This window comes from Dromiciops gliroides, chromosome 1 (assembly GCF_019393635.1).
Source record: "Dromiciops gliroides isolate mDroGli1 chromosome 1, mDroGli1.pri, whole genome shotgun sequence".
In the NCBI taxonomy this organism is placed as follows: domain Eukaryota; kingdom Metazoa; phylum Chordata; class Mammalia; order Microbiotheria; family Microbiotheriidae; genus Dromiciops; species Dromiciops gliroides.
In genome coordinates, this window is record NC_057861.1 from 649828251 (window position 1) to 649852912 (window position 24662).

General features: G+C 37.6%; 1 protein-coding gene across 1 annotated transcript in view; it reads right to left on the reverse strand.

The window, feature by feature from the left end:
• Positions 1-24662, reverse strand: part of LOC122753232 (copper chaperone for superoxide dismutase-like) — a 119001-nt gene that overhangs the window by 88724 nt on the left and 5615 nt on the right. Inside the window, exon 3 of the mRNA XM_044000510.1 lies at positions 19292-19459. Within this exon, the coding sequence (XP_043856445.1) occupies positions 19292-19459 (168 nt within the window). The remainder of the gene's footprint in view (positions 1-19291; positions 19460-24662) is intronic.

Here is a 24662-nt window from a genome sequence, read left to right on the forward strand (position 1 = left end):
GTGATGCTGAGCAACACTCTTCACATCTCTCTGTCTCAACTTCCCCATCTATAAAATACAGATTACATTCCCACCACTTGCCTCATAAAGTAAAGAAAGCAAACTTCAAAGAATAGTAGAAATGTGAGGGAGTTACATGATAGCATTTTTTTTTTTGGTGAGGCAACTGGGGTTAAGTGACTTGCCCAGGGTCACACAGCTAGTAAGTGTCAAGTGTCTGAGGCTGGATTTGAACTCAGGTCTTCCTGAATCCAGGGCTGGTGCTCTATCCACTGTGCCACCTAGCTGCCCCCCATGATAGCATTTTACTCTTCTGGTCTCTTGGTCTTCCTGGACAATGCTTCTTGCTATCAACTTCAGGACTTAATCTCTTTAGGACCACCAATCATACACCTGCACTCCAGTCTGTTAGGAAATAGTGTCTAGAAGTCCTTCCCTGAGAGAAGAGTTATAGCTCTTTAGCAATAGCCAGACCACACTCCGTAAGGAGAGTAGAGTTCTTCCTGGCTAGGATGAAGTATTGTCTTCTAAATTTCCATACCCAGGGTGGAGAAAGAAGTTCTCTTTCTCAGACTCTGTCTGACTTGGAATTAGCTCTACCCAAGAGCCTCTCTAGCTTAGCTCAAAATGAATGTGTCAGAAAAAAGTAATTGGAGAAGGTTGCTCCAGACAGCAGCTAAGTGGTGCAGTGGATAAAGCACTGGCCCTGGATTCAGGAGTACCTGAGTTCAAATCTGGCCTCAGACACTTGACACTTACTAGCTGTGTGACCCTGGGCAAGTCACTTAACCCTCATAGCCCAGCAAAAAGAATAAGAAAAGAGAGAGAGTGTTGCTCCAGTCAGAAAGACATACTCACCCCTAGAATAGAGGCAATTTAAATCAATCCAAGGAGTAACAATTCTCCACATGTTGGACTAAAAACAACACCATTCAGTGGTTCAAATCTTAATCTCCTAGACCTAGGGCTGCCTCCTTGACCTCTTCAGAGGAAACCAGCACAGTTTATATAAACCAGATGCTGCTCCTACTATGGACCCAAAGTTTTCAACCCATTCCTGCTTTTGCTTTGCATATCTATTGCTATCAAAACAACTTCGTTTTGGACTTTATTTTGACAAGCAAAAACTTTACTGTTGTCAACCCAAATTCAAGAGAAAAGAGTCAACATAGCAAAAGTGAGGTATTTAATAAAGTCAAGTGAGTTGCAGCTTGGGGTGGCACTTAGCAAGTCCAGAGGTATCCAAGGAGGGGGCTGGAAACAGGGTTTGTATGAGGTATAAAGGTAGAAGAAATGACCAAGCTACAGTTGGGAGGGGTTAGAGGCATCTCACAGTTTCACCAGGTAAATTGCTTTGCATAACAAGCAAAAGACCTTAGAGAAAACTTGGACATTTCTGGAGGGGAGAGTTTGGGACATTTATAAAATACTCAAAGGCTGGGAGTGATAATATCTGGTCAGCCTCAGACAATTCAGGGGTCTGGGAATGGGGACATTCAGTCAGCTGAGCTTGACACTGTCTTGCTACACTATAAGAGATGAAAGTATGCACTTATAAGGCAAGTTGGGAAATCATTGGGAAAGGTCAAAGAATGATTTGAGAGATTCTAGGAGGGAGGAATAATTTTTAGCAGGAGGAATCAAGGAATGCATCAAGCAGGACATAGCACCTGAACTAGACCTCAAAGTTTGAAGGACTGCATGGATTTCAACTGTCAGAGCTGAAAGAGGATTAAATAAGCCATGGGACAAGGGAAGGAGCAGTGGATGTAAAATCAAAAGATATGGGTTGGGGGGCAGCTAGGTGGCGCAGTGGATAAAGCACTGTCCCTGGATTCAGGAGGATCTGAGTTCAAATATGGCCTCAGACTCTTGATACTTACTAGCTGTGTGACACTGGGCAAGTCACTTAACCTTCATTTCCCTGAAGAAAGAAAAAAGAAAGATGTGAGTTGGAATCTTGGCCTTGTTTTGTTCCATCTGTGTGACCTTAGTTAAATCGTCTTACCTCTCTGGGACAGATTAATCTCTAAACTCACTTCCAGGTCTAGATTCTAGACGTAGCAAGAGGGTGAGTCAGGAGGGATATAGGATTTGGTAATGTTAGCAAGTCGGAGAATAGAGATGGATGTAGGAGATTATAAATCAAAATCTGGCAATGGAATTCCTGAAGTTGAGCTGCAGCATGTAGTGTGTGTAGAGGAATAAGCTTAAATAATGGGACAAAGATACGTAGATAGTGGAAGAACTTTGGGTATCATATTCTAAACTGGGAAGTATTCTTTTTTTTCCCTCTTTAAAAAAAACCAGAATGGCAAGCAACCAAAAGTTTTTGAAAAAAAAGAATATGTATAATCTCGTGTTTTAGAGGAAAAAAACTTTGGCATTTTTATAAAGGGGGGGTGTTGGGAAGGCTGAGGGCAAAGTAAATGAGACTGCAGTTTGGATGAGGGAATAATAAAGATTGGAAACAGAGAGATGAAAGCAGAGATGGAAAAGACACAAGAGAGGGAGAATCAGAAGGATTCAACAGAGTTATTTGGGGAGAGAGAAGGACAGGGGGTAGTCAAAAGCAATGAAAATGGAGCAGTCATCAAGGGAGAAGGAAATCCAGGAGAAAATAATGTCATTGAGCTTAAGGGAGGTGAGAGTATCCAAAAGAAGGAGGCAGTCAACATTTCCAAATGTTGAAGTCAGGTCAAGGAAGATGAGGATTGATAAATTGTCACTAGATATAGAAATAAGCTTATTGGTAACCTTCAACATAAGAGTTTTAATAGCATGTTGGGGACAAAAACCAAATGAAGGAATTAGGAATGACTGGGTGTTGAAAAAAATGCATATAATAAATATATATTACTCTTTCTCGAAGATAGGCAATGAAAGGAAGGGGCAAGAGGGGACTATAGCTAGAAAAGAAGTAATAGCATCAAAGGAAGATTTTACACATTTAGATAGAGGCAAGAGGACAATAGGGAAGGGAATTTATAATGCATAAGATAGAGTGGAAATAATCAAGAGGTCAAGATAGAAGAATAAGATCAAACACAGGTGGAGGAGTTAAACTCAATAAGTAGATAAAGGACATTGAGGTTCTGTGTAGTGAAGAAGCAAATTGTGAAGGCCACGTATATTCCCTATATAAGTGCCCCATTTCCATTGTACTCTCAGTTTGAGCCCACGCTTCCTAGAAACATTGTATACATTTATGAGAGAGTTTGCCTCCAGGTATAAGATGTGGATGTTTTAAAGATACTATTTTTTAATCTGCCCTCTCAATAAATGCCTTTACTTTAAGATAATGGTGTCTACCAACTGACTGTTGAAGGGAAGCCCAACAGAGAGAGCTTGTAAGACAGGTACCGCTTGAACCTCAAAGGAAGAATCTTCCATCTGGAGTCCCAACTCACAAGTAAGAGTACAAATTTGGAGAGTATCACAGAGGGAGTGGTATACAAATTTAAACTACTTTAAGATATACAAATGTGGGCTATTATTAGGATCTTACACTGACATTTTAAAATAAGAATCATATAAAGATCATAATGTTGTTTCTCAATTATAAGAAAATTAATTACTTGTGTCATTAAAGCTATAAGGCACAAAGCAACAGGGAATACATTAGAGTGAGAAACTGTTTGTGTTGGCAGAATGTTGAAACTGAGTATCTCAGATTATACAACTCTTCATTTCTACTTAGTGGAACTTTGTTTAAATTCATTTGGCTTCAGCCATTCATTTGGAACATATACCTCTAAAGACACTTGGTAGGTCCACTGTGTAATCTAATGAACCACTTAACAAACTTCTAAGTGTTCTAATTTCACTTCTAGTGTAGCATGTGCTGACACAACACTTCACACTGCTTGTCCCTGTGTGTTTTCTGGGTAACTGCTAGGATGATGAGCAATTCGAGGGGGAAAAAAGTGAACAAAGTGGTATTGGAATGGGAAGAGCCTGAAAAATATCATGTTCAACATATTTACTTCTGTCTATTATGCTCTCCCTCTCTGTGATCAGACTAACAGAATAGAAGAGGCAGTTTGGTGTGGTGGATAGAACTTTAGATTATATTGAAGCATAGCTGATTCTAATCCTTGCCCTGTCATGTGGGTAACACTTCCCTTTTCTTACCTCAGTTTCTTCATCCATAAAATGAAAAGCTTGAATTAGACTAGAAGATCTCTAAGGTCTGTTTCAGCTCTATGAATTATTTTTTAATCTAGGGTTGAAAATAAAATTAATTTGGATTGGTTTGGGATTTATTGTGGCATTCAACATTCTTAATTCTAAAATGAGGAAAGTTACTTGCTTTGGGTATCTCACAAGGACAATCCTCTAAAGAAGTAAAACTTTGTGTTTACTTTGTGCTTAAAGTGCTGAATAAATGTGAGCTATTCTTATTATATAGAAAAATGAGATAAGTATTTACTAAATTTCTAAAACATTAAATAATCCATATCACAAATTCATAATAGCATCCCATTCTCATGTAATATAGCCACTGGTCACCACAATTTAAAGAGGGCTCTATGTAAGTTTGAAAAGGTTTAAATGAGAAGATTTGATCTTATTTCTCTTACCCATTTCAATTCCTACCTCTGGTTGCAAAGCCCTCTCTAAATGAGTAATTATGTGGTAATTAAGAATCCTCATTAATTAGGAGGAGGAAGGAGGAAATCACATATAAAACTTACATGTCCAAAATAAATTTATTTTTTTATGCAGACTACTGAGGCCTCAGGAGGAATGAAGATAAAAGTGGCTGTATTCTTCCAAATATGTGACCAGACTGGGATGATGACTGCATGTGGCATTTTGAAAGATGGCCTACCTGCTCCCCATTGTACAAGAAGTGTTCCATCTCTCATGTGTGGTAGAGATGCTCCCTCCTTGGGGTGAAGGGGAGGCAGGGTTCCAAGATGGTTATTAGTGAAGACCAACATATTATCTACTATCTACATTTCCAAATCTATGCTTTGGGGTCTCTGAGGTCAATAATTAATTGAGAGGAATGAGAACAATGATATTTCCTAGTTTACTCAAGATTAACTAACAAGGGAAATGTGGAGCATCTTATCTATGATTTCAGGCTCAGACATGCCATTTGGGCTTAGATGATACTTATTCATGATGTTATAATTGGGAAAGTGGGAAGACTTCAGTTAGTTTCATGCATGAACAAAACAAATCGAGAAGGAATTAAAACTTCATAGGCAGCCAACTAATGTGGACATGGATCTCTCTAGGGAGTTCTGCTTTTGAATTGTCCTGCCAATGGCAAGAGTATGGGTCATACTCTTGGGTAATATGCCTTTTGGCTTATGGCTCTTTTCCTTTGAGATTTAAATATATATATATATATATATATATATATATATATATATATATATATATATATATAAACTCAGGTTCTATAGGGGGAGAAAAGCCTTAATTATTAATACAGGTATGTATACATATGTGGCATGTATATATTCTTTATCAGATTAACATACTTTCCCTTTAAAGTTAATTTCTGAGTGAAGTATATTTTGCTCAGAGGTCAAAAAGAAACAGATTCTCCAAGTGATTGAGATTGTTATTAAGGACTGAGTCCGACATAATTGTTGCTGCTGAGTTCTCAATACTAAAAGCTATAGTAAATGAGGGAAATTTGGACACTCTGTTGTATGATTTGGAGACAAATGCAGTTTATCTAATTATAGACAGAAGATGATGATGTGATCAACAATTACAAGCTAAGGTGGAATTAATCACAGAGATACCTCAGAGTTTTCACCCAAAAAAGTCAGAGACACAGAGAGATGAAAGTACAGATTTCAGAACTCCATTCACTAAGTCCGAAGCTAGAAGTGATAAGTATGACAATTTCTGTTGATGAGTATGTCCATTTGAGGACAGAGAAATTAGGAGCAGCAAATCAAAGGAAGTTTGGCTGAAATGCCACATGAAGTGAGACGTTAGTCAATCTTAAGCATGGATCAAATCAGCGTGGCATTGGAGGCATCTCTTCAACTATAGTTCAAGAGTCTTGAGCTTCCCTGGGCATGAGAGTTTTCCTCATTCATGTGTTTTCTTGGGAAGTTTCTGTAAGTGTATGCCCACTCTCACAGATACTGAGTGCATTGGTGGGAAAGTGTAAACTAGATTAATGTGTGGATTGTGGCATCTTTCTTATTCTTATATTTGTTTTGAGGTATTTGTGTGTATCTATATGTCTTTATGAATAAATAAATGCTTATTTTATGTTATTTTTGTCAGCGGCTGAGAGTGCAAATAGAAATACCTCAATAGAAAATGAAAAACTAAGTTAGCAAGTAGGGGTACTGTATTTCACCCCTACAGTGTTTAGCCCTACCATTCTGAGAGACTTTGAGCCTAACCGCATGTAATGGTACTTCTCAAGGAATCTAACCATTCTGGTACAAGAACAAGTAAGAGCAGGGGCAGCTAGGTGGCACAGTGGATAAAGCACAGGCCCTGGTTCAGGAGAACCTGAGTTCAAATGTGACCTCAGACACTTGACACTTACTAGCTGTGTGACCCTGGGCAAGTCGCTTAACTCTCACTACCCCGTAAAAAAAAAAAAAAAAAGAAAAGAAAAAAGAAAAGAACAAGTAAGAGTGAAGAAGGGAATCCAGATAATGGTAGGTGTATACATGCCCAAGTAAGAGATCTGAGGCATTATAACGTGGATGATACCCATTATACAAGCAATGTCAATTTATTTCCATTCCCCAGAAGAAAGGTACTTTGAATTACCAAATTCTACAGAACAAGTATATCCTTATACACTTCATAACAAAGTTGCCAGAAACTACATACCAAGGTTTTCCTAACTGTCGCCCCCCCCCCATACATACACCCCTTTGGAAGTATGCTTACAAATGAAGGGGAAAATCATAGTTTTACACTTACACAATATATAAGATCAGTATATAGTGACCAAAAAAACCCTTAGGAAGAAAGAGGAGAAGGCCAATCACCTGTTCTATTAATTATTTACCTTCAACTTTCACCCACTGCCTGCTAAACTGTCACTTTTGATGTAAAAGAACATTATACTGAGATTGAAATGGACAGTGCAGATGAGTGAAAGTAACCAGGCTAAGATCTACAGGGCTGATTTATAGTCCTCAACCTTGTGGGAATAATTTCCCACAAAACAGCTGGAGTGATACCCTTTCTGAAGATTTCCATTACAATATTTGCAAATATAGTTGATGTCACACCTGCCCTGGGATACTTCCTGGGATAGTTTAAGAAGAATTATCTTTTTCAAAGATTAATGTCCAACCCCAACAATGAAAATGTATAAGTGATTACACAGTCACAAGTCTACTTATGGAGACTAAAATTTTGAAAAGGAAAACCTTGGAAATTAAGTAGACCACATTAACAACCTTTGCACAGTAATTTGATATAGATAGGATTTCTGAGGTCATTTATTCCAGAGCCTCTTATTTTACAAATGGGGAAATTCAGGCCTGTCATAGGGAAAGTTGAAGATCACACATTTTCAATAATTAAAAAATCTTTCTCTGTATTCCACCATATCTTAAAAGCTCTAGGGTTTTTGTATCAAATTAAAACACAAACCAGTGATTTATTTTTACTTCTTTTTCTAGTGTGTTCGTATGTTTTGTTTATTTTAATAATTTTTGTATTTTGCTTATCTCTATGTGATGTTTGTATGTTTTTGAGAATATCTACCAAATTTTATTCATAAGTATGTAAAAAATTGAATTTAGAAATTCCATGGGAATTTAAGACACTTTTTTTTCTAGATCCATAAAAGGGAACTACCTAATACTTTTCTCCTTTTGTTTATTGTTTATTTAATTTCTGAGGAGACCAGGAACATGGGGTTGGCTTTTGGTCTCTTGTGAAATATGAGTTGTTCACACTTTTGCAATTTATAAAAGACATTCTTCCCAACAAATGTGGGAGGTAGATGTTATAAATATTATTATTCCCATTTTACAAATAAAAAATATAAGTTTCAGAGAGATGACTCATCCAATATTACTCAGTCAGCAAGCAATTAATATTTGAAATTCCTGACTCATATTCTTTCTATTTACCAAACTATTAAACTACATTTAGTCCTTTATATCTAATATTTACATTGCATTTACTGTGCTAAGAACTTTAAAATTATTATATTATTTGATCCTCATAGCAACCCTGAAAAGTAGGTGTTATTATCCCCATTTTACAATTGAGGAAACTGAGGTAAACAGAGGTTAAGTGATTTGCCTAGGGTCACATAGCAAATAAATGTCTGAGGCCAGATTTGAACTATAGTCTTCTTGACTCCAGACCTAATTTTGTATCCATAATGATTGCTCTTAAAATGAGTTGATGTGAATATAGTCAAGTCAATGAGGATTTTTTTTGGTGGGCCAATGAGGGTTAAGTGACTTGCCCAGGGTCACACAACTAGTAAGTGTCAAGTGTCTGAAGCCGGCTTTGAACTCAAGTCCTCCTGAATCCAGGGCTGGTGCTTTATCCACTGTACCACCTAGCTGACCCCATCAATGAGGAATTATTAAGCATCTTCTCTGTACCAAACCCTGAAGTAGGGATACAAAGGAAGGCAAAAATAGTCTCTGCCCTCAAGAAACTCACAGTCTAATGAAAGAGACAAGGTACAAACAGCTATGTACAAACAAGAGATGTACAGGAATAATGGGAGATAATCTCAGGTTACCCAACCTCTTTGGGTATCATCATTAAATGTGGTTATTCCAGGTGTATTCTAAGATCACTTTTAGCTTTATATGTCTGTGTGCTCTTCATGCCACTGTTTAATGATACTGCCCATTCCTTCTCTAGTGTATTAATTATCTGCAATTCTCGGCAATTCTGTTCCTCTTAAATATATAATATGTATTAAACTTGGGTAAGTGAGGCTAGCTACTAATAGCTCCCATCTATTTTATGACTTGAAGACCATTACTATATTTAGTTTTCCTCTATGCTGCCCATAACTATAGAGTTAACTCATTTTTAAGTAAAACAAAATGTTCGCAGTATTGGAAGAGTCATAAATCCTGAGACACCAGGGCCATAAATGACCACTTGGATCATCTGCTCTGAGCTTGTTATATTTTGCAGTACAACACCCTGCCATGTCTTTCCAGATTTGGTCAGGCTTGTCTCTTAAAAGGGTGAAGATTAATTTCTTGGGGTTATTCATATCTCAATTCAGACATACCAGGCACAGCGCTTGCTTTCCAGTCTTGAAACAGCTCTAAAAATTGTTGCTGCAGTGATTTGTGAATGATGGCATGTGTTATTCCCACTCCCTCCACCGAAGTTAGTTGTCTCACTCTAGGCACAATTCAGTCAACATTCTTTGCCTAATTGGGTTTCACAGTAATCTATCAACAGGAATTCATTAAATGGCTATTATGGACCAGGCACTGTGCTTGGTGCTAAAGATGGAGTGACAAAAATGAAACAGACCCTGACTACAAGGAGTTCACATTCTACAAAATTATATATTATTTACTGCTTCTCAAATTACTGTTTGTATCCATAGGAGAATTTGATTAAGATCTTATATGCATTTTGGTTTTCAAAATTCCTTTATATTTTCTTTCTCTCTTAATTCAATTTTATTTTATTTTCAATTCCAAATTCTCTCTCCCTCTCTACCAAATTTTTCTTCCCCTACCCACTGAAATGCTAAGAAAAACAAAGCCTATTACAAATAAATATGGTCAAACAAAACAAATGACCACATTACCCAGGGGAAGGAAGGAAGGAAGGGAGAGAGAGAGGGAGGGAGGGAGGGAGGGAGGGAGGAAGGAAGGAAGGAAGGAAGGAAGGAAGGAAGGAAGGAAGGAAGGAAGGAAGGAAGGAAGGGAAGAAGGAAGGATGGAAGGAAGGAAAGAAGGAAGGAAGGGAGAAAGGGAGGGAGGGAGGAAGGAAGGAAGGAAGGAAGGAAGGAAGGAAGGAAGGAAGGAAGGAAGGAAGGAAGGAGAAAAAATTAAGTATTCTTCAATTTGCATTATGAGTTTAACAGTTCTTTATCTGGAGGGGGATAGTATGTTTCATTATGAATCCTTTGAAATTGTGGTTGCTAATTGTATTGATCAAAATTCCTAAGTCTTTCAAACTAAGTATCTTTATAATATCATTGTTACTGCAAAATTTTTTCTACTGGTTCTTCTCATTTCCCTTTCCCTTTCCCTTTGTATCAGTTCACAGAGGTCATCCCAGGTTTTTCTGCAACCATCTCCTTTATTGTTTCTTACAGCATAATATTATTCTAACACATTCATATAATGTTAATTTGTTCAGCCAATTCCCAACATGTATTGCCTTTATATTGTCATAGCACAATCCTCATCACAGTTATTGTAAAACCCTGGTAAGGTTAGTTTGACTCATGATACCCAATAGGTAGGTCACAGGAGAAAGCCACCATCCTCAGGGTCCCAAATTTTTTTTAATCCATCTTATTAATAATTTAAGCATAAAAACAAACTTTTGGTGATCTATTATGGCTGTTTGGATACTTTAATGGATATGTGATCCATTTGTTGCAAATCCTTCTTCCATCATTGCAGTTTGTAATTGATCTTTATAAGTTACCAGGGCCAAATTATTTATCACCCAGCAGCCAACCTGCTGGAAATAGTCCGTTCTTTACTTAACTAGGAGCTATACTTCTATTAACAGCAATCACAGACACTGAAGATTCCTAATTGCCTTCATAATAGATAGGAAACTTGAATGACTTGTCCAATTTCACCCATTATGTCAATGGCTGCTATAGGATTGGATGCAATCTGATTCTGTAACTCAAAACCCCATTGCCTATTAAATAAAATGTAAGGGGGCAGCTAGGTGGTGCAGTGGATAAAGCACCACCCCTGGATTCAGGAGTTCCTGAGTTCAAATCCGGACTCAGACACTTAACACTTACTAGCTGTGTGACCCTGGGCAAGTCACTTAGCCCCCATTGCCCCGCAAAAAAAAAAAAAAGTAAGCTTGTGGCTGATATTTGAGGCCATCCACAATCTGTTGTTAACCTACCTATCTAAGCCATCTCAGAATACTATCCATTTCTGTTTTATAAAACCCCAGCACTCTGCCCCATACTTTTTTTTTGTCTTCTATCTCCCTGCCTTAACCTATACCATCTCCTGTGCCTGGGGTGGAATCCTATTCCATCTCCTTCTAAAACATCTCTCTTCCTTCAAGATACAACTCAGATGCCACTACCTTCATGAAGCTTTTTTTAACCCCACCCCTGCCCAATGAAAGAGGTCTTACCATTCTCATAAGTCCATTCTTACTTTCTTCTTTACCATGGTAATATATGTTCTAATCCATCCCTTAATTAATACGCAGAGTTGTTTATTGGAAAGAGTGCTAGATTTGGAGTCAGAAGATTTGGGTTCAAATACATAATGTAATATGTAATATTTTTATATTCATGTATCATTTGTTTAGACAGTCCCCATTTGATGGGTAGAGCCATTGTTTCCACCTTTGCCACTACAAAAAAGAGCCACAATAAATATTTCTGTACAAATCAGTTCTTTTCTTCTTTCTTTGAACTCTTTGGAATATAGGCTTAAAATAGTATATAACTTTTAGTTTAGTAACTTCTGAGGAATAGTTCCGAATTGCTTTCCAAAATGGTTGTACTAATTAATAGCACCATCAACAGTGCAGTAAGGTTCCTGTTTTCAAATAGCCCCTCCAATATTTGTCATTTTTCTTTTTTTGTCAGCTTTGACAATCTGATGGTTATGGGGCAGAACCTCAGAGTTGCTTTAATTTGTGTTTCTTTAATTAGTAATTTGGAGACTTTCATATGGCTATAGATAGCTTAGCTATCTTCCTTTGAGATCTGCCTATTTATATCCTTTGACCATGAATCAGTTGGGGGTCTCTCATATATTTATATCTTCCCCAAAAGCAAAAGTGACATTGTTTCTATCACTATACCTGTTCTTACCCTTAGTGAGTGTCTAGTAAAGTGTTTGTCAAATAGAACCGTATGTCATTGATGATAAATGTTTAGCATCGTGGGCAATGCTACTGTTGTGTTATACCAGGTTTATATTGTCATGTGATTTTAAAATTCTTTTTCTATAGCTGATGTATCTTATATAAAGCCATGACTAATGCAAGGGAAACAGGACTTTTCCCCAAGATGTGACTATCTGAATATCCCTTATTTCTCCCTGTGATGTCTATCATCTTTCTTTGTACTGATGGTTCTCTATTAGCCCAGACCTCACCACAGTTACAGTAAAACCCTAGTAAGGTTAGTTTGGCCCATGATACCCATAGGAAATGAGGGAAAAGCTAGGTCCAAGGAGATAGCCCCCATCCTCAGGGTCCCATCACTATGACATTCTTTTCCTATAGTCTAACACACTCCCAACTTTAAAGAGGCAAGCAGGAGACCATTCCCTCTTCTAGCACTGCTATACCTACAATCAGATTGTCATTCACTGTCATCCTGCTCCATATTACCTCTCCCAGCTGTTTTTACCCAAGTGGAAAATGCCTAGTTATTGCTCTTAACATACAAAAGGATGAATTTTCTTTTACAAAGAAAAGGGAGTCAGTATGTATATGGTTTTATGAATATTGTTTGAGGAATCAATAAAACGAGTTCTATTGCCAGATATGGCACATAATACACCCCCTACCTAGATTCCATTCATTTGCACTGGCTATCCCATATATGTGGAATGCATCCCCTCCTTACCTCTTACTACTATTATCCTGGATTCTTTTAAGATTTAACTCCAATCTCCCCTTCTTCAGAACTTCTCTGTCCTCTTTTCTGCTAGTCTCTTCCCTCTAAGATTACTTTGTACCTACACTGCATGCATTTTGTAACTCATAGTTACTTCAATATCCCCTCCTCCCTACCTGTCCATCAAGATGTGTTCTTCTTGAGAGCAGAGATTGTATTTTTCCATTTCTTTACATTCTCATCACTTAGCAAAGTTCTTGACGTTTAGTAAGTGCTTAATAAATTCGTGTTGATTTACTGACTAACCGACTTCCCTAGACTTAATTTTCCTCATCTATAATTTAAGATGATGTTCAAGGTCTCTATGTTCCATGCAGTTATGAATCTAGTTTGCTTTGGAATAATGAGTGGCATTTCTGGGTTATATTATTTTGTCTTTTTTATATACTTTCAGATTTTTTTCTCCTTCCCAGTCTAGGAAATAGACTATGCAAGTTTCATGGTTTCTCTTATAGTAAACACTTAGTGTGCTTCTGGATTTCTGTCATAATGCAGACATGCAAAATGTGGGGAATGCCTCAGGTTTAAAAATGCTAGCACCTGGATTGTCTAACATCTACACCATGAAATGATTTATTGAGCTTGATTCTCCCTTTCACATCTGGGAGAAACTTTATGTAAGTTATGAAAGCAAGGAGGGCCCCAGTCCCATTTTCTATGCCTGAGAATGGAATAGAAGATGAACTCAACTACCCACAATATGTCTTCTAACATTAATTATTTAAATAATTACTTTTTAGTTGTCATATAATTGATTATCAAAATAATTATGTTTTTAATTTTAAAATGTTACAGAAGTATAATTGACTATAAGACAATTTCTAGCTGTTTTTCTTATACCTAGAATTAAAGATTGTCATACTTGGAAAGGAATGCAGAGCATCTATTCCATCAAGCTCAACCACAGATAGTTTGGATTTCCAGCCAAGCCTGCTACATTTTGCATGAAACACTGCTAATGGTGGAGCGAATTCTGATTCAACATTGCTCCATGCGTTCCTGAGGGTCTGAATTGGTGGGAAGAGGTCTGGAGGGGAGGGATGAAACATTCTTCATTCCTTTTTGGAGAAAGCCTTTCTTCTTCTTCTTTCTAGAGTCCTTTCTGAAGAGAGTGTGGAACCATGTGTGTCTCTCTCAAAGAATGAAGAATGATTCTCTCTAAAATTCTCACACCCATTCATTACACAGCTCAAGCAGGATTCTTCCCATGATTAGGAAAAGACTCTGGTTTGGCTAGAAACTGGGTTACTTACATTCAATCATGTCATCCCTTACTCAGATACCTTCAACAGCTCCCCATGGACCTACTAGATAATGTTCAGACTCCACAGTCTAGTATTCAAGGCCTTCCTTTGAGTCCCATTTTGGACCTAATCTTTGACCCTATCTATCTCATACTAGTTCCTTACACAATTCTATGGTCTAGACACATTGGGCAACTCATTGTTCCCTGAATAGATCCTACACTTTCCATTGTCCATTCCTTTGATTATGCAGTTCCTTCCATGAGGAATGACATAACTATGCATCTGTGTTTTGAAATTCTGATTATCTATCAAGGTTGTTTCCTGATTGCTCCCCATCCAAATGGTATTCTCCCTTCCACACCTTCCAAATATAATCTGGCTCCTTGAAGCTTTTTTGTCTCTTTTGTGGCACTGCTGTTATTCTACTTTGACATATATTTTTGTGTATTTGTCTTACTCGAAGATGAAGATTTCTTCCTGAAAGATCACTTTTGTACAAAATATCCATAGAGCTTAGCACAATGCATGCACAGAGTGGCTGCTCAATATATTTTTGTTAAATTGAAGAGTTATCTCCTAGCATCAGGCATGATGGAAGCCTAGAGGCAAGATATAAAATCCAGTTATTTTAAGCTACTCGCAACTTGAGTAGAGAGAGGTAGATAAAGATAGAAAGTGATGGAAAGCCCTTTTTTAAATTCCTTCCAGAAGCTGATTATTTCCATCCAAGATAAAGTTAACATAAAACTCATTACATTATCTTTCTTAATAGTGGTGTGCCTTCCTGTGTTTATTGCCATAGCTGGACAACCATATTAAGCATTTCTATAAAGGTTGAATCATATATATATATATATATATATATATATATATATATATATATATATATATACACATATACATATATATATATATATATATATAAAACCTCTCTTTATCATCATTATCAATCAATCAATGAAATCCTATAGGTATTTCATATGTGGACACATATATTCAGGTTCTAGCAATCATGATAGTTCTGATCTGAGGCTCACCATTGATGGCATTCTGAAAGTTTAGTTAAGGAAGAAAGAAGACTAGCCCCCTATAATTTACCTAGTTTCTATGCTGAAGCCCCAAGGCACTATGAGGGAGAGATAAGAAACAAGAGGAGTCAAACCACCAGCACCACCTTGACGACTACTAATAGAAATAACCCAGGACCCTAAACTGGGAATAATAGTGCACCAACAGATTGCCAGTCCCATTACCAGCCCTACTTTTGAAGCCATAATTAAAGGGAACAAACCCCTCTGGGGAAGGAACCCACCATACTACCCTCTATCATAATCACCAGCTGTTGACCAATTGCCACCAATGGGTGGGTAAACCTAAGGGCCCTGGGAAGAGTAGCAAGCCCTGACCACTGGCTCTGTCTCTAGCTCAGACCTCACAACCATTATCCAGAGAAACAACCCTTGTGAAGAAGAGGCCAGTCAACCCCACCAACTGCCAAGCAATTGCCACCTATGTGGTAGACTACACAGACTAGCTGAAGCTTCATGGAATCTTGAAGGAGAGACAAGTGTCAGCAGGTACCTGTCATCCATCACCCATCACCTCCAATGACTGAGATTGTGAGATCTGTCCAATATTACATAGCTGGTTAGTACTGGAACCATCAATAGAACCAACAAATATTGACTTTCTAATTCATTACTTTCCACTTTTGAAAGTTTGTGGCAAGATACAACCTGTCAAGTATGATAATGAGATATTTAATTTAACTACATGTGGCATCTATCACTTTTTTATGCCTGCCATGACTATTTTCCTAATAAATTTAGGATCAAAGATTTCAATTAGCATACTTTCTTTTTTTTCTGGGCAATGAGGGTTAAGTGACTTGCCCAGGGTCATACAGCTAGTAATTATCAAGTGTCTGAGTCCAGATTTGAACTCAAGTCCTCCTGAATCCAGGGCCCGTCCTTTATCCTCTGAGCCACCTGGCTGCCCCTCATTTCATAAATTCTTGAGGAGCAGTAATACCTCATCTTCCATTCCAAAATCTAAAAAGCCAAAGTACCTTTTAAAAAAAATTAGGGAAATACTATAGCTCACTGGGACTTGCTTTCCCTGAATTGTCATTTTAGAGGCTGCCAAATTAATCAAATTCTGTTCAATAACAATTTTAGTGCTATATTTTTATGTGTTGGAAATTTTGAAAGTTTTGTTTTCAAGAAAAAATAAATAATTAGTATTAATATCTAGAGGTAATTAGGTAATCTCTGCTATCTATATAATTTTGAAATTTTATCATGATGCTTTGGAAATCACTAGCTTGTAGACTATAGGTCTTAGTATATTGTAGTCCCCATTAGGACATACTCAGTACACCTGGGCCATTCTTAACAGCTAAATTCTGCTAGATTGTGAAACATTTCTACAAGTAACTAGAAGACAGCATTTCTAGGCAAATATGACACATACAAGGAGTTAGGATTTGCTTCAAATTCAAAACTGAGTCTAGTTTCCCCCAAGGTCACAAACTTCCAGGAAAGCCTGGAACTACAGAACAAGTTTTAAAGCAGTATTAGGCCAATTTATGAGTATGAGTGAAAACTATGCCACATCAGGTGATTTGGGTTGAATTTAACTGTGTACAAAATAGGCTAGGGGCTGGGTGGGGTTGTAGTTTTTGGAGCCAGACACAGTGGGTGTGTACCCAAGTGGGCTAAGTCAAACAAAAATGATCTACCCCAATCTACTGTATATTAAAGCTGCCAGGTTTCACACCATTTTCATTGCCAAAGTCAGGAATTCCTCAGTTGATTGAGTGGAATATAGAGTTAACATTCCTAAATCTTTAAAATGTGCTTATATGAAAATGGAGCTGAAAATTCACCACTAGTCACTGGAATAAGGAGCCACATGCCTTTGGCCAGGATCTGCTATTTTATCACTAGAAAAGATATGACTCACAGTTGATTAATTCTCATGACAGGCATCATGAGATAGTGGAAAGACTGCAAGGAATTATAAGGTCTGGGGGCTGGACACAAAAATCACAGAATCTTAGTGTTGAAAAAGACCTCAAAGGTCATCTACTTCTACATAGGAACCCTCATTGCAGCTTCTTCTGTAAGTAGGCATCTAGCCTTCATTTGAAGATATCTAGTGGTGGGTAACCTGCGGCCTACTGAGACAACCATCTCACTTTGTATAGACCTATTTGGAAAATGATACAAAACTGGTATGAATATCAAACATGTTGCATAACATAGTCAGGCTCTAGAAAGTGAAGAGAAACCAAAACCTACTGAGGTTGCCCATTCCACTTTTTGATAGCTCCAATTACTAGGGAATTTTACCTTGCATGAAATCAAAAGGTATCCCTGTGTAACCTAAACTTGTGTTCCTAGTTCTGCCCTCTTAGATTAAGCAAAAAAAAAGTCTAATTCCTCATGACTGTCCAAAAATATCTAAGCAAGCTAGAACTTAGGGTAAAATGTAATAAGATGAAATTTTAAAATGAATAAATGCAAAGTGGTACACTTGGGACCAAAAAAATCTACTGCATCAATTACAAGGTATTGCATAGCAAGACATTAATTTAGAGGGAGACACACACACACAGAAAGACAGAGAGACAGAGAGAGAGACAGAGACAGAGAGACAGAGAGAGAGAGAGAGAGAGAGAGAGAGAGAGAGAGACCGAGAGAGAGAGAGAGAGAGAGAAAGAGAGAGAAGATAAACTTTCCCTACCCAAGCTTCACACAATTCTCTTATCTATAAGAGATCCCAGAACTTTCTTCTACATCTGGGACTGATTAGAAATGCTCCCTCCTACATCTGGCACCAATTACCCATTTCAACCAATCTCTTTCTTAAGGTATATATAATCTTGCCACCTGAACCCCAACTTTAAGCTTGTTCTCTCTAACACATTTTCCTCATTCTCAGGCCTGGATGAGTTTTTTGCATGAGGGAACAAACCTTCTTCTGTTTATATTTCCATATCATGTGTATATGATATGTTTGCCTGCTTTCTGCCTCACATAACATAAAGCTCATGATTCCTGAGTACCAAATACCTAGAAATCCACAATTCAGGTATCTTCTTTAACATGAGCCACAAAAGACCAAATAAAACAAAGAGGGAGGGAAAATGTTCTAGGGCTAGTTATAAAACAATGCCCAGGATCTAAATAAAGACATATATCTGCATAGTATGAAAATCAACAGAAGGCAGCTCAGTGAGTGAAAGTGGTAAAGAAAGGGATTAGAAGTGGCAGCCAAGAGCATGACAACACAGACTTACAATTGTTACTGGTTCTGTGTTTCAGGAACCATAAATGTTGGTCCATCCAGTACTGGAGAGATTGTCAGGGATGCAGTAGTAGCTTCAGGGATATGCCATTTTTCTGAGTTTGAAAGAAGATGAAAGGAGTTTGAGAAGTCTAATATGAATGGCAGTTTTTTGTTTTTGTTTTGTTTTTTAACAACAGAACAATGCAAGAGAAGTCAGGGAAATATTTATGGGTATGAGGGAGGTAGGTGGTATAGTGAATAGAGATAAGGGTTTGGAATCAGGAAGATCTTGTCCTCCAACACTTACTAGTTGTGTGATACTGGACAAGTCAATTAATTTTTCTGAGCCATAGTTTCCTAAACCACAAAATGAGGGGGTTAAATTTCAAGACCATCATATGAATATTTGAATTTCATGCTTAATATGGTTGCTTCTGGGGTAGAATTGTCAACACTTATAAGAAACATAGCAAGCCCATTGAATAAAGTTCCAAAAAGGTTAGAAAGTGGAAGATATCATGATAAAAGTTGTTTAAAAAATTGGTATTTGGATACAGTAGGCCTGGGTTTGAATCCACAGTGTATGTGACCCTAGGAATATTGCTTCTTATCACTCTATTTCTGTATTCTTATTAATAAAATGGGGATGTGTTATAAGAAAAGTGAACCTTAAAAGGTAATAGACATGGACATGTGAACTATAGTAATATGAGGGATTAGAAGGTTAGCAAGAAAATGAGGGTACAATACATTAAGAATGTGAGGATTCTCCTAAATTTAAAAGTGATAGGGAAGATGGTGGAAGAAAAGCTGTGACTCTCCCAGCTCCAGAAAACCTGTCTACATACCTCCAAAAATAATGCAATAAGATACTCTTGGAGCAGCATAACCCACATAAGAACAGAGTAAGACTCTTTTCCAGCCAAATACAGCTTCATTAGGTGACTAGGATCACCTGTTGTTCAGGCTGAACGAGGAGCACAGCACAGAGCAGGACCAGCCTCAAGCAGGCAGCGCCTCCAACCAAAGCCTCAGAATCTTCAGCTGCTTCTTTTGAAACTTGGCTTGAGGACTGGTCAAGGGGTCCAGTGTTTGGGGAGAATAGCTGCAGTCTCTGCTGGAACTGGGGCAAGGAGCCCACATTATGAACCAACAAGGAAAGTGAAGCACAGCCACCCAGTGGGGGAGGGGCAGAGGCACACCAAGCTTCCAACCATAGAGAATCAGATTTCAATCAGACTTCTGTTTCCAGGTCAAAGAGAAAGCAAGCCATAGTTACTCATAGGCGAGTCAGGCTGAGAAAAAGCCTAATCACCCCCTGGGCCAAGCTGTAGCTCAGAACAGTGTGTCCTGGAAGCAATGTTACACTTTAAGAAGGAGTTAAAAGCCAAGAAATAGGGGGTCAAGATGAGCAATCAGAAAAAACAGCAGACCATTGAAAGCTGTTTGGGGGGCAAGCTAGATCAGAATAAACCCTCAGAAGAAGATAATAACAAAGTTAAACCTCCTGCATCCAAAGCTTCCCCAAAAAATATGAATTGGTCTCAGGCCTTCAAAGCACTCAAAAGGGACTTTGAAGAGAAGGTAGGAGAGATTGAAAGAAATTTAGAGAGGTGGAGGAAAGAATAGAAAGAGAAATGAGAGTGATTCAGGAAAGTCATGAGAAAAAAGTCAACAACTTGAAAAGCCAAATAGAAAAGGATATTAAAAAGCTCTTTGAAGAAAATTATTGCCTAAGGATTAGGGTTGAATAAATGGAAGCTAGTGACTTTATGAGAAACCAAGACATAGTAAAGCAAATCCAAATGAATGAAAAAAAAATAGAGGGCAATATGAAATATCTCCTTGGAAAAACAGCTGACCTAGAAAATAGATCCAGGAGAGATAATTTGAAAATCACTGGACTACCTGAAAACCATGACCAAAATAAGAGCTTAGACACCATCTTTCAAGACATTGTCAGGATAAATTGCCCTGATATTCTAGAAGAAGAAGGTAAAATAGAAATGGAAAGAATCCACCGATCACTTCCTGAAAGAGATCCCAAAAGGAAAACTTCCAGGAATATTATAGCCAAATTCCAGAGATCCCAGGTCAAGGAGAAAATATTGCAAGCAGCTAGAAAGAAATTCAAATACTGTGGAGCCACAGTCAGGATAACACAAAATCTAGTAGCTTCTATGTTAAAGGACCGGAGGGCATGGAATATGATATTTGGGAAGGCAAAGGAACTGAGACTGAAACCTAAAATCACTTACCCAGCAAAACTGAGTATAATATTTCAGGGTAAAAAATGGGACTTCAATGAAAAATAGGATTTTTAGGCATTTATGATGAAAAGACCTGAACAAAATTGAAAATTTGACTTTCAAATACAAGACCCTGGAGAAGTATAAAAAGGAAAATGGGAAAAAGAAATCATGAAGGATACATGAGAAGATAATACTTCCAACTCCTAAGAACTTTCTGAGTATTAGGGCAGCTGAAAGGAATGTACTCAGACAGAGGGCACAAGTATGAATTGAATATGAAGGGAAGATATCTGTAAAGAATTTATCCTTGTTTTTTGTAGGGCAGGCAGGGTGTGGTGGCTAATGTCTAGGGCTGGATTTGGGCTCAGGATCTCCTGGGTCCAGGGCTGGTGTTTTGTCCACTGTGTCACTTAGCTGATCCATGATGACATCTTCAAAACAAAGTTGAGGGGTAAGAGAAATGCACTGAAAGAAAAGGAAAGGGAGAGATGGAAGGATGTAAAGTAGCTCAAATAAAAGAAACAAGAAAAAGCTTATGGAGTGGAGGGGAAAATGGGGAAGGAACAGGGGAATGAGTGAGCCTTACTTTCATCAGAATTGGCTCCAACAGGAAATAACATAAACACTCAAGTGAGTATAGTAATATATTTTGCCCTGAGGGAAAGTGGGAGGGAAGGTGAAAAGGGGGAGGAGAGGTGAAGAAAGGGAGGGCAGATTGAGGGAGGGGGCAGTAAAAAGCAAAGCACTTTTGAGGAGGGATAGGGTGAAAGAAGATTGAAAAATAGAGTAAATATCAAGGGGAGGAGCAATAGTAACTGAAAGAAATGAGCAGGATGCTATCAGAAGGACATATGAAAAAATGCAAACCATCAACAGATTAAGAACTGATGGTATTTGAATATAGACTGAAGTATAATTTTATTTGTTAGTTCCTCTTGCTAAAGTTATTTTATTTTCTTTCTCAACTTGAGTTGTGATGCTTGGAATAATTGCACATGTATGACTTATAGTGAATTGCTTAATTCCATAGGGAGGATTGAAGAGGGAGGGAGGAAGAGAATTTAGAACACAAAGGGTTTTTTTTGGTTTTGGTTTTTGTTTTTGTTTTTAGGCAATGGGGGTTAAGTGACTTGCCTACGGTCACACAGCTAGTAAGTGTCAAGTGTCTGAGGCCGGATTTGAACTCAGGTACTCCTGAGTCCAGGGCCGGTGCTTTAACCACTGCGCCATCTAGCTGCCCCAACACAAAGTTTTAAGAAAAATCCATATAAAGAAACGATGAGCAGGTGGATTTCAGAAAAACCTGGAAGGACTTAAATGAATTGATTCTGAGTGAGATGAGCAGAATCAGGAGAACATTGTACACAATATCACCAACATTATGTGTTGATCAACTGTGATAGACTTGACTCTTCTCAGCAACACTATGGTCCAAGTTAGTTTCAAAGGATTCATGAGGGAAAATAATCTCCAAATCCAGAAAAAAAGAATTGTGGAATCTAGATGCAGATTGCACCATACTATTTCTACTTTTTTTGTTTTGCTTTTATGAAGGTTTTCCCTTTTGCTTTGATTCTTCTTTCACAGCATGACTAATGCAGAAATATATTTAATGTGATTGTACATATATAACCTATATCAGATTGCTTGCTGTCTTGGGAAGGGAGAATGGAGGGGGGAAGGGAGAAAGATTTGAAACTAGAAATCTTATAGAAACAAATGTTGAAAACTATCTCTACATATAACTACATATAAAAATAATATACTATATTATTTTTTTAAAGTGTTAGGAACAATAAATGTAGAATTGTCATTCCATTTTATTCCCAATTTAAATTGCAAATTTCACTTAGACAACAGAAAACAAAAATCAGCCTCTTTTGGTAGACTTAAGAGTATGGAATATTGTATTTTTCCACATGATGAACTTGAATCCATTATGTCACTAGATGGAAAATATCATGAGTCACATAAATTTTACTTTTTAAATGACCTACAGTTGTAGAGCAAAGAAAGTTAATTTTGACAGGCAGACTTCAAGGAGCTTAATAATATTTACAGATGTGTAATCGACTACTCTGTGAAAATAAATGACTGAAATCCAAGCTTTCTCATTACAGGCCAGCTATTACATAAGAGTTGCTTATTGATCAAATTACCATATAAATTCTTGTGGCTTATGGTTTATCAATTGATGACTATACCATGGTTTTAACCAAAGTGAGTTTTAGGCTTGCAAAATATAACATGGTAAAATGATACTCCTGAAATTCAGAAACTGAGCAGTGAGATTGAAAGTGAGAATGACATATACAAAAATCTCTGTGCCTCTGTTTCTTCAGAGGTAAGATAGAGATAAAGATAGTACCTATTTCATAGTATTCTTGTCAGGATCAAATAAAATAACATGCAAAGTGCTTTGCAAACTTTAAAGCACAATATAAAGGCTATTATTATCATTATTAGCATAATCATTATAATAATTTCTTTAAAACCTATCAATATTCACTATGTTAAACATTAAAAATGCCTTAGTATTATTATGATAATTATTTTTACTTTGTGGACCAATTGAAAGCATCTTGGGAGCCCCCTGAGGATCTCCAGGGATCTCCACACCATAATTTGAGAACCACTGGTAAAATATATGAATAAATTTTGGCTGGGTTGGAATGAAAATTAAAATTATGAGAGTTGAGTTGATTGATGAATTGGAATGCTGAAGAGTTTGAGGGGCCATCAACATGGAGGAGAAGATGGTAAGCCAGTTCCTAAATTCATTGAACTAGAAAGAAGAACTACTGAGGGGGCCAGTCGATAATTGCAACTAAGATCTGGATAGTCACATGGAGTTAATATCAAAGAAGGAGAAAGTTCTGAGTAATGCAAGTATAGGGTTAGGGTCTAAAGTAAAAATGTTGCGTGAAGTGAAAGTCTCATTCTCCTGTCCTAATATTTGTGTCAAAGACAAGGAGGAAGAGATATGAGACATACCTGGTACTGGAGAAGGTAAAAACCTCTATATTCAATGACCTCTGGGGGGAATCTACCTTATCTTAAGTACAGTAAGATGGTAGGAGTGTGAGAGAAAGAAGGCTAAAATGGAAGGAAGTTTGTCAATGAGGTCATAATGGAAAAGGAGGGTAATTCCCCTCAAGGGCAATGCTTCCTCTTATAAGTTAAACCAATAAAAGTCACTCTTGTATCAGTTTTGTTTTTGTTTTTTGGGTGGGGCAATGAGGGTTAAGTGACTTGCCCAGGGTCACACAGCTAGTAAGTGTCAAGTGTCTGAGGCTGGATTTGAACTCAGGTCTTTCTGAATCCAAGGCTGGTGCTTTATCCACTGTACCACCTAGCTGCCCCCAGTCACCCTTGTATCTGAAAGGATTTAACCTTACACCTGTCTCTTCAATCCAGACTACATACTTACTACAGGTCCAGAATAATGAATCAAAAGGTCCTCACACTATTTAACAACGGAAAGTTTTCCATTTGATTATATGATGAAATCTATATTGGAAAGCTAGGTGAAAACAAACAAACTCTTCCATGGACTTACCACCTCCCTACTCTTTGAGGTAGAAGGTGCTAGCAGTCAATCCTAACATGACATAGCATAGGAAGAGCTGAGGAGAACTCTTAATAAACGAATTGGTCCTAAAAGTTTTGATTAATCTATTAGTTCAGTCCACCAACTAATAAATGGCAAATTCTAGACTAATTATGGGATGAATTTTAAAATTACATCCCAAGTTAGCAAGAGCATAGTAGACAGAACATAGAGCTGAAGTGGAACTGGAGGTGTCAAAAAACCTAGGTTTAAATGCTTCCTCTGACCATCACTAATTATGTGAGTCTGGTCAAGTCAAACTCTCTGGATCTCAGTTTCTTCATCTGTGAAGTAAGAGGTTGGATTAGATGACTTCTGAGATCTCTTCCAGTTCTGGTTGTTATGGGAGGCAGGAGACATTGGCACAGTTCCTGCTCTGGCATTTATTGCGAAAACCTCTCTGAGCCTGTTTCCTAACTGGTAAAAATTAAGCAATTAGTCTAGGTAGTGTCCACCACCCAGAC